Here is an 11,998-nt window from a genome sequence, read left to right as displayed (position 1 = left end):
GGGGGGGGGGGGGGGATACAGCCCTGGGAGCTAATGTCAGATCATAATTCTCATTTCAAGTTCTGATATCTTACTGCTAAGATGTGCTCAGGAGGCTGTATCAGTTTTACTTATTAAATCTTCACTGAACTGGGTGATTACAGTCATCCTCGCTTCCCAGCATTCCAGCATTCCTTTAGAAAAGGTCTCATTTTAGCTCCCTTTGGAGCCAGGACTAGAATGAGGTAAAGAGAGTCTCCTAGGATGCAAAATTTAAGGAAGCAGTCACTCCCAGGATCTTGTAAGTGCAGGGTGGGCACCTGAGAGTGAGTGCCTCCTTAAATTTTGTGTCCTTGGTATCTCCTTACCTCCTTACCTCAGCCTAGTTGCTGTCCTTCTGCTCTTATTTCTGTGATTGTGACCTTCAAAAAGGACACATAAGGGGCTTCCCTGGTGGCGCAGTGATTGGGGGTCCGCCTGCCGATGCAGGGGATGCGGGTTCGTGCCCTGGTCCGGGAGGATCCCACGTGCCGTGGAGCGGCTGGGCCTGTGGGCCGTGGCCGCGGGGCCTGCGCGTCCGGAGCCTGTGTTCTGCAGCAGGAGAGGCCACACCAGTGAGAGGCCCGCGTACCACAAAAAAAAAAAAAAAAGGACACATAAGGAATAGGCTGTAAATGTTAATCTGAATTTGGAGATCAGAGTTTAACTGGAATATTTGATTCCTCTAGTCCATATCCATTTTGTGGGTCTATGAAAAAAAGCCTTCATTATTCTTGCCTTAGCCTGAATGTCACGGACAAGGTCCCGGAGATGTCACAGTGTTGGTCAGGGTCAGTAAATGTGCTGACTAAGGGCCTAGTGAGAAGGGGACTCTTAAGGGGCATAAGCAGAGAGGAAAGGCTATGTCCTTATCCTCCTTCAGTATAGCTCAATATTTTCAACTGAGTTGCTTTGAACACATTCTGATGCACAAGCTTCTTCTCTGGAGGTTCTAATGATCAGTCTCATCCCAGGGCACATTTTTTAAAAGGTCCTCAGAGGACCGGGGGCTGAGAACCACTGGTCTAACTCCAAACAACAGATGAATCATTATGCGTAGGGTTCGGGGAAAACGGAAGGAACTGAAACGGAGAAGGGTGAACAGGAATGCATCGGATGGGGACGAAGCCATGAAATAATGAAAACAAAGGTCTATGACTTGGAATCTCTAGTTTAAAAAATGAGACAGTTCAGGGTAGAAGAAAGGGAAGCCAGGTGAGGGAGAAAATTCAAGCATGAGCTGGGAGCAGAGCAAGAAGTGGAAAACAGGAAGGCAGACTTCTTAGATAGCTTATATAGGTATTTCCAGAATATACTTAGTAGAAACTCTTACGCAAGACAAGTTTTTAGGTGAACACGGTGAGGATTGGTATCAGCTTTACCTACAGATATACAGCTCGTAATGCCTGCAGAGAATCACAGACTTACTCCTGAAGCAAAGAACATAACTTTATACCCACATAAAGTAGGACTTAAGAGTCTGTGCCACTGCCTTCCTAACAAGGAAGGATACAGAAAATTAAAGGGAGAGAACTTATGTTCTGGAGACAGGGGCCCCTAAAGAAACCCTGAGAGCAGAAGAGAGAGGAAGGCATTTCACTCAGCGTCTGCTGATCTGGAGGCCAGTAATTAAGGAGGCTGGCTCCCCCTGCAGGTTCTTCAGCACAAGCTACGTTTTACAGCTACTGTTTTACGCACAGGGACTGTTTTTGTGAGAATCTAGGGGTTCAAAATGCTTGATCTTTTAGTAAATGACTCGCTATTTGGAACATTTCCATCTGTCACTCTGTCGTGGAAGAAGAGCAGTCAGAGGCTGAAGCTGGAGACTGGTGAGAAAACGGCTTTTTCCTTTACTGCATAGCTGGGGGTGACTGGCCAGAGTAGTTTAACTGATGGAGAAAAGATATTTAAAAAATTATGCAGAGGGTTTTTTGTTTGTTTATTTCCTGGGTGCTTGACTGTTGCAGAGGAGGGATTTGTTCCTTCGTTGGGAAAGATGGATTCGGTTGCAAAGTGTGCCCTGCAATCTACAACATCAGGACAGCCTGAGAGATTCCAGAGTCTCCAGATATAAAGGGGCGAGGCAAGAATCTGCATGTGAGCACCTGCCTTCGTGGAGCAAATGGGAAGAGAGGTGACAAAATGCAGGGAAACAATGAAATGTCTAGGGCTGGGAGAGGGAGAGACAATACTAACATTATACGATGACCACTACTACATTTTTATATTCTTATTAGTCATAGCTTAAGTTTATTTAGCACCTACTGTGTTTGAGGCACTGTGCCAAGTTCTTTCAAGTCTTACCTTATTTACTCCTTACAACGATCTGGAATAAACCAAGGTTAGCTAACTTGCTCATAGGTCACACAAAGAAGGTACTTAAGTCACAGCACCAAAAAAGGGACAAAGAAGCCTCTGAGAGCACATCTTAATAAAACCAAGCCATCACAAAACAAAATTTTTTTTGTGGACTCTCTCGAATGGAAAATGTATAAGAAATTCCAGGAAGCCAGAGGTCTTTGTATAAATTGGAGATTTTAGAGGTGTGGACAATTTGCTGATTGAAAGGAGCCTTTTATGATATATTGATCTACCTTTGGTGATAGGGGTCAGAGAATACACCTCAACTCCTACCTGAATGATCTTAGGGCATCTGTTCTTCCGGAAACAGTCTGGTAGGGGATCTTGCACAGACCCTTTATTCTTGCCTGTTTTTCTTTTCTTTTCTTCTTTTGATCATTTAAAAAATATTAATAAATATTTCCAAAACTTCATGGGATTTCCAACTTGGTAGACCCTCACAAAACTGAATGAGGAATGTAGACTGAACTAGCTAATGTATATGATAAACCTACACAAGTCCTAACACTCAACAGATGTTCAATTAATACTAAATCACTGTCCTCCAGCCTCAACTGAGTCAGCCTGCTGTGAATTCATGAGTATTTACTCTCTGCTAGACTAAACTGAAGAATTATGGAGAGTCCTAAAACAAACTCTGTAAAGATTAGTTTTTAATATGTATTGAGCATAGGTACTGTGCTAAGTTATTTAGAACCTCACAACAACACAATGGAGCCGGTACTATAACAATATAATTATAATTATAAAGCTATAATTATAATTATAAAACTATAATTATATAATTATATTATGTAACTACATTTATCCCCTTTTGTGGATGATAGAACTAAAACTCAGGCTGGGCAACGTATCCAAGGCTGTATAGAATTCTGAGACAAAAGGAAAAATGTGTATCCCTATATGCACTTATCAAAATATTCTCCCATATTTTGCCTCAGTGGAAAAAAATTAATAAACTCTCTACAATTTAACATTTTGAAAAATGACTACAGGAAGCCATGCATTGCTCAATCTTTTCTCCTGACCTTGTCAACCTTCAAACCCGCACCCGTGGGGGGCATGATGCCATGAAGACCAAGGAACCACAGGCTGACTGGAAAATCCTGTTCTTTGAACAGCACAGCAGGATCTCAAAACAAACAAAAAACATTGTGCCTTTATTTTAAAATTTGACATTTTGTTCATCATGGATTTCCCCTAAATTTTGATTTTTAAAAATATTTTATTAAGATATATATCTTGATTACTGATTTCTTGGGGCACTTCCTTAAATTGTGCACCCAAGGTGAGGACCCTACTCACTTCACCCTAATCCTAGCTCCTAGGTCACACAGCTATTAAATGTAGAGCCAGAAAAAAAAAATATGTAGAGCCAGGATTTGAAAACAACAATTTCCCTTGAAAAGCCACATGCTATTAATTAATGCCTTTGCTACATACCTGCTTCACAAAAGTAGTAGAATGGACAGTCCTTGACTTTTCTGCTGAGAGTCTGTTTGAGGAGAAGAAAAATTCACAAGAAAAACAAATAGAAAATCAGGACCCATAGAAGAAAAATAAATGCATAATAACATACAGGAGTTGGATAAAAAAATTAGCATGATGAGGGCTGGGAGGGTTCATATTGAATCATGGAAAACTCCTCCTGAATGTCTCTTAATGACCTGACAAACCCTAAAATAATTTGCAGAGGGGTTCCTATTTTAGTACTAGAATCAGAATTTTCAATGCAGAAAAGAGACCATGGAACTATTTGATTTAGTGAGGTGACCTCATCTCTGGGTTGCCCTGAGCTCCATGTCAGGGCTGGCAGTGGTGGCCACAGGACAAGTAGGTGCTGTGCGTATAGAGCCCATTCAATAAACTCTGTTAACTGCATCGATTGTTACTTCTTTATCTCCTAACTGCTTCCTATCTTCACTTTGCTCCATTTATTCTCCATCCAGTCAGTGCTGTCAAGTAGGCTCCTTGCAAAGCTCCCCATGTCCATTTTATAGAAGTCCACAACAATCCTTCCAATCATCACAATTGGTTGTCAACATTTTGTAGGTTGGCTAACACTTCATTTTTTTTTAACCTCTTTATTGGAGTATAATTGCTTTACAATGGTGTGCTCGTTTCTGCTGTATAACAAAGTGAATCAGCTATACATATACATATATCCCCATATCCCCTCCCTCTTGCATCTCCCTCCCACCCTCCCTATCCCACCCCTCTAGGTGGTCACAAAGCACCAAGCTGATCTCCCTGTGCTATGCAGCTGCTTCCCACTAGCTATCTATTTTACATCTGGTAGTGTATATATGTCTATGCCACTCTCTCACTTTGCCCCAGCTTACCCCTCCCCCTCCCCGTGTCCTCAAGTCCATTCTCTAGTAGGTCTGCATCTTTACTCCCATCCTGCCCCTAGGTTCTTCATTACCATTTTTTTTTTTTTTAGATTCTATATATATGTGTTAGCATACGGTATTTGTTAACACATCATTTTTGATTATGTTGAAGACAGTTAGGGTCAGTTGCCATCAGGTAGAAGGTGACAGCTTTCTTTTCTGAATAGCTAGGCTTCCCATAGGCATGGAAAACCAATATTGTTGATGGTACCATTTCGATTTTTGTTTACATATAGAACATTACAAATAATAAAGAAGAGAATATTGAAGAGAGACATTTATAGATAAAAATTTAAAGAAGCATAAGCATCTAGGTTTTAGTTATATACCTTTATCACTAATATTGAACTGTGTGAATCTAGTATGCTTCTCATTTTCTTTTCATGATTTTAAAGAGAGAAGTCATGGATTTCTCTTTATCCACCAAGTTTGGGAACAAACATTCCCTCATCACCTCCCCGACTCCCACTACAACTATGTGCTCACAGGTCCCAGCGTCTTGGTGTAGTACATGTCTGTTGTTTGCTGGCTTTAATTATCCAGCTCAGACATAACTTAAGAGGCTTTTCCAGGTACATTTAGTCAGAATCAAATTATTTTCCCTCTTTGTTGCTAGTTTTTACATTTTTATTAAAGTTGTATTTCATGGTAGGAAACATGTTCAATATAGTTTTGTATCCCTGCAGGACCTAGTACTTAAAACAGATTCACATATGTTCGTTAGATCGAACTGAAATTTCTACTGTGGGAAGTCAGGATGATAGTTTGGAATGAACACAGAATATTAGACTGTATTTAGAAGCTCCCAGAGTAAGCCCACAGAATTTCCCTGTTGACTGCATGCTTGTGCCCCAGGACATAAAGTAGGAAAAATAGCACTTGTCCTTTCGCTACCACCTGCATTCCATCTAAATACACACATTCTATGACTTTTTCTACATCATCCAACCATGCACACGGAGCCTCAGCTGACACCGAGGGTTAGCCCTTTGTGTTTACTTAGTTACCTCTCTTTCTTGATAAATGTTGGATGCACAGTTTGCACCAGATGCCTTCCTACTTCAGTGTAGTCATGATCCTGGAATGTAGCATTCCAAAATGCAAAGGATCTGCTCCATGAACACATTTAACGTAGCGTTAGCATGGGATCAGAGATACACAGCAAATAATATTTTTATGATAACTGAGAACCCCAATAATAACCTTTCTCATGAAGGTCATAACTGAATTAATTAGATTTTATAAAATTCCACATACAAGACATGGCTTTTGTTTTCCAGTGACTTAGAATAAACTGATTTTAGTTTGTCAAATTGTTTCCAGGGTTTAATGCAGCACTTGAAGTGGAAGCACTTTGCAGCTCCCCGGAGTTACTGAGTTCAATAAAGCAGGTTTCTACCCTCCTGGGCTCATCTTCACCATCTCTACTTTTTAACTTTTTTCTAAAAGCCACATTATATCATGTCTGTTAAGAACAACTGGTTATCATTATGATTACTGCTGCCAGTTTAACAAGAAACTAAAGCACTAAAAAATGGATTGAGGGGATAGTTATGTTCTCTGCAGACCTACAACAGTCACGACATAAAGAACTGTAGTTTATTCCTTAATAATGGGAGATCAGATGATTTCATCTCAGGCTTGCTGAACCCCACAGTGCCTGGCAGTATGGAGTATGGATGTAAATTAGGGGAGCAAATAGATTTTGACATTTTAAAAGGGAATGCACAGTTGGAATCTGATCAGCACATTTGCCAATACAATGTTCCCTGTGAAAAGAAGTTTCTTTCAAAAAGATTCCTCAAGTTGTCTCAATTATGATGCATTCTTTAAAATGAGAGCATGGCTTGAAGTTCCAGTAGAAGTTAAGGACTCACTCTCTCACTCTGTGACCTTAGGTGCAATCTCTCCATCCCTTATTTATCCTAAATGTGTTGGCAGGATTCACAGATAATGTTAGCTTCTTTGAAGAAAACTGTTAGATACAGGATGTCTTATCAGTTATCTAGCCATTGATACTTAATGAGCTGCGCATTAACCAATCAGACAGCCAGCATGAGGTTTAGTGATCATCCATTTAATATGAGGCCAACGAATAGGACTGTGAGGGAAGGGGACAAAGAGAAATGAAACAATTTAATTATGTATTAGATATTTACTGTGTGCCTATGTCTAGGCACTATACTAGATGCTAGGGATTTTTGAAATGAGTGATGCAGCTTTTTGCCCTGGAGAAGCTCAGCGTCACAGAAAAGGCATAAGCTGACTGAAAGCTTTAACATTTGCTTGGGAAAACAGATTAGACACCCTTCAGATAAGATAAGTCCACTACAGATCAACTGACTAGCCAGCAAAAATCTGTACAGTAAAGCTTATTAAACTTTATAGTCTTTTTAAACTTTTTTTTGTCTTTTATTTTTTTAGTATTATTCTTTTTAAAATTTTTATTTTATGTTGGAGTATTGTTGATTAACAATGTTTTGTTGGTTTCAGGTGTACAGCAAAGTGATTCAATTATATATATACATGTATCTGTTCTTTTTCAAATTCTTTTCCCACTTAGGTTATTACAGAATATTGAGCACAGGGAACTCTGCTCAATATTCTGTAAAGTTTAGTCTTATTTATTACTATTAGACTTTACTATTCCCATTGATAGTGAATTTGTGATAATTAGGGTAGAAACGTTTCGCCCATTGGTGGTATATATTAATAATGTAAACAAGGTATAGATACTGCCTTTTCACTACAGTAATGTTTAGTGCAGCAGGTTTCTGACTTCCTGACATAATCTCCACTTTTAAATTTTTTTTCTAAGAACCACACTGTACCACATTTGTTAAGAACAATTGACTTATACTAATGATGGGTATAATGTCAGGCAGGAAGTCTTACATTTTGGAAACCAAACCCTAAAAGGGGGAAAAAAATGTGTTTTTTGACAGATGACAAGGAGACATTGTAGATTTTAGGACAATTTGAGAAAGTTATTTTATAATATCTTTTGATCCTACTGACTATCCAAAAATATCTAGACAGTAAAAAATTATCAGTAGGTTGTATTTTAAGGCCTACTTGCAAGTCAATTATTTTGGGTTTGGCACATCCTCAGAGAAATCTTTTTATATGAAGGTTCCAGTTTCCAAGACAGCCCACAAAAATCTATTCACTTGTAACATGAATGATCAACCATGCGAGTACAGTATTTTGCAGGTGGTATCAGCAGCTATATTCAGGGACAACTATTAGTTCTGCAAGAATTTTTAACTCTTGTGTTTTCATTTTGATGATGATATGAAAAATTAATATAATCATCTTCTGGATCACCTAAATAAACACCCTATTATGTGATTCTCGAAAGTGTGTTTATGGTTACCTTTATAATTGTGTAAGACTTGTGTTATCAACTGATTTAACAGTAGTACTAGAGGTCTACTGTATATATTGGTTAAGAGCTGGCTGTCATTTGGTTAAGAGCTGGCTGTCATTTGGCTGGCTTGCCTTGGAAAATTTCTCATAAAAATCCAGATTTCTGTTTTGTTTTGTTTTATTCTTTTAAGTCAGAAAATATGGCAACTACAGGCCTGTGGCAACAACAGAGCTGGGCAGTGACTGTTTCTTATTCAGTTCCTGCTTCTCTCATGCCCATTTTCTCCCTATGTTTGATAAGCATTAGAGTTTGTGCTTCCCAATCTAAGCAATGTTGTATCTTTTCCAGGATGGAGTAGTAAAGGTTCTGGGAAAAGGTAGTCTACACCTCTGCACATGTGTGTAAACAAGTATGTGTGAGTAGGAGCTTCTGCAGGATGTGGCTCCTCTCGGGGGCACCATCACACTGCCTTCTCTCTGTAATTACAGTTTAGCATATAGCTTAAAATATAAACTAACCTTGAGGAGCTAATTTCTAAGCTCCTGCATTCACAGACCCAGAGGCTTGCTGAGTTGGAGGGAATCCTAGCGTCCTTCCTTCCCTCCCCTGGCTACTCCCCAACCTTCCACATAATGCCTGTCTCTCATCCAGCATGTTTCCTTTCCTATTATTACTTGTTATTCATTTTTACTTCATTAATATTTAAAGATCATTGCAGTTATTCACTGAAAAGGGCAACACTTACCACCAACCACGCGAAGGTGAGCTCAGATGAAATTTCTAAGGAGATATTTTGAAAGCACGGTATTTCCAGAGTCTGATTTATCTCTATTTCTATTGTACGGTTGCTTCTCCATTCATCCTGTGTAACTGTAACAAAACATAAGGTAGAAAAGACATGGATCTGTGATTGGTTTGTAAAGTGCTTTTAATCCAAGAAATGAGAACAGTTTTACTATAGAGATTCATCTATCCTCAGGGAACACCTATGAAGGGGACCCCACCTACAGTCCTCGTATAAATGACAAAAGAGTCACTGAGAAGCACAGAGTTGTTTCTCACTGAAAAACTATAGGGAAACTACCCTAACAGAATCCAACTCACAGTTTGTTATGTTCCTCTGCTTAAACCCCAAATTGGTGCTTTAGGCTTCAGATCACATTTCCTGGATCAGGTACAACATAAAACGTTATAACCTAGGCTCTAACTGTCCTTTTAAAAATTTTAATAGACAATTACTTTTAGAGAACTTTTATGTTCATAGCAAAACTGAGTGGAAAGTACAGAGTTTTCATATATCCCCTGCCCCACCCATGCACAGCCTCCCCCATTACTAACACCCCTAACCACAGTGTTGCCTTCGTTACAATCAGTGAACCGACATCAAACACATCATCACCCAAAGGCCATAGTTTATTTACATTAGGGTTCATTCTTGGTGTTGTACATTCCATGAATTTTGACAAATGTCTGACATGTATCCACTATTTTAGTATCATATAGAATAGTCTCACTGACTTAAAAATCCTCTGTGCTCTGCCTATTCATACCTTCCTCCTACCAACTCCTGACATATGCTGATCTTTTTACTGTTTTCACACCTAATTGTCATTTTAGAGCTTATAAATATTTCTCCAAAGAAGAAATGACACAGAAAAACACATAAAGAACTCCAAGGAAGCACCATTAATAAATTATGTTCATTTTAAAAGTGATATTAGATGAAGTTTTGTAGTCTCTCTTTTCAGGAAGGTGATATATATATATATAGATAGATAGATAGATAGATAGATAGATAGATAGATAGATATATGTAAGTAAACTATAATAATGTCAAAAATAACTTATAGGACTTCCCTGGTGGTGCAGTGGTTAAGAATCCGCCTGCCAATGCAGGGAACATGAGTTCCAGCCCTGAGCCAGGAAGATCCCACATGCTGCAGAGCAACTAAGCCCGTGCACCACAACTACTCAGCCTGAGCTCTAGAGCCTATGAGCCACAGCTACTGAGCCTGCTCTCTAGAGCCCATGCTCAGCAACAAGGGAAGCCACTGCAATGAGAAGCCTGTGCACCACAGCGAAGACTAGCCCCCGCTCGCCCCAAATAGAGAAAGCCTGCGCACTGCAATAAAGACCCAATGCAGCCAAAAATAAACTTTAAAAAAGAAATTTTAAAAAAATTTATAAATGAAAACAATTCTATCATCCTAATATCCTGAAAATCTTATTTCTTTTTTTCTATATCTATACAAATCTTATTTGTATGCATGTATTTTTTTTCATACTTTGCAATTTTATTAACCAAAAAGTGTTACCTATATTTTTACTTAAAATGTTTTGCATGATTCTTAAGCTGTTTGTGGTTGAATGTCATATATACACATCATCATTTGTTTAGTAATTTTCAATTATTGAAGCATACGCTTTTTCAGTTTGGGTTTTTACCTTATTTAAACTATTACAATCTTTATAGCAAGGATCGTCCTTAAACTAACAGCTTTCTTCTGGCCATTCAGCTACTTAAGATAAATTCCCTGAAGTATAACTAATGGATCATGGGGTATGAACATCCTCATTATTATCAACAGCACATTAAAAAAAAAATTGGATATTTTGAAAGTTATACCTAGCCTTTAGAACTTTGTTGTGTTTCAAGCTCTCATCAATATCAGCTGTCCTCTTCACTGATAACTCCTCCCCCACTTCCTTAATTGAAGCCAGGCCTTCCCATTGGGGCCCCATCTTCCCCACATCATTCTCAGACAGTGGTTGTTTGTTTTCTTATACCCTTATTTCAAGATCCGGAGATGGGATCAGTGCCTTCTTTGCTTTCTATTGCTGCTTCAAAATATTACTCCAACCCCATAATTTAAAAAACAAAATAAAACAACAAAACCCTTGTCTTTTATGGTTAAAGGCATTTAACTATAACAGTATTTCCAAATGGAGTTACTCGTATATATCACTACGAAACTTTTTTTGCCATGTTTGCATACCACCATTAATATTGTTAATTTTATTTTTGAGATTATTGTAATTTTTTGACTTATATCAGTTTATTTTATTAAAAAAATTTTTTTAATGAGAGAAATTTTATTTTATTTATTTTTTTGGCTGCGTTGGGTCTTCATTGCTGCACGCGGGCTTTTCTCTAGTTGTGGCAAGCGGGGGCTACCCTTCGTTGAGGTGCATAGCTGTGGCACGCGGGCTTAGTAGTTGTGGCTCATGGGCTCTAGAGCGCAGGCTCAGTAGTTGTGGTGCACAGGCTTAGCTGCTCCACGGCATGTGGGATCTTCCCGGACCAGGGCTTGAACCCGTGTCCCCTCCATTGGCAGGTGGATCCTTAACCACTGCACCACCAGGGAAGTCCCTATCAGTTTATTTTAAACAGAGACTAACCTAGGCACACATTTGTGTAGTTTGTGAAATCCACTTGGTACATTAACTCTATTTTAATGTGCATTACCCAAATACATAAGTATTAAAGTTTGTCCAGATTCTGGGAAGTTGGAAATACAAGTGGCATAACTTTTTGAATATTCCTGAAATTCCTAATAAAAACAGACTAACTAGAGTAGCAAAACTAAACACAATATCTACAGCAATATCTACAGGAACACTAAATAACAATATATCACCATTAATAGGTGGAGACAAACCACTAGACCACTGTGATATCAGCAACTGTGAAAAAAGAAACAGGAAAATCACCTGGACTCCTGATGGCCCTTAGAACTAGAGAACTCTCCCCCTGCCCCAGAAAAAAAACAACAGGCAATCACTGGGAAAAAAGGCAGACTAATCTGAGAATAGCAGCAGAAATGCAGAAAGAAGTATGTAGGCACCAAATTACCTG

General features: G+C 38.9%; 1 protein-coding gene across 1 annotated transcript in view; it reads right to left on the bottom strand.

The window, feature by feature from the left end:
- The window catches only part of CD96 (CD96 molecule), an 83,455-nt gene that overhangs the window by 57,695 nt on the left and 13,762 nt on the right, over positions 1–11,998 (bottom strand). Inside the window, 1 exon segment of the mRNA XM_007454812.1 lies at positions 8,888–9,012. Within this exon segment, the coding sequence (XP_007454874.1) occupies positions 8,888–9,012 (125 nt within the window).

Source organism: Lipotes vexillifer, unplaced genomic scaffold, assembly GCF_000442215.2.
Source record: "Lipotes vexillifer unplaced genomic scaffold, Lipotes_vexillifer_v1.1 scaffold416, whole genome shotgun sequence".
NCBI lineage: Eukaryota > Metazoa > Chordata > Mammalia > Artiodactyla > Lipotidae > Lipotes > Lipotes vexillifer.
This window is presented reverse-complemented; position numbering and strand designations above follow the sequence as displayed.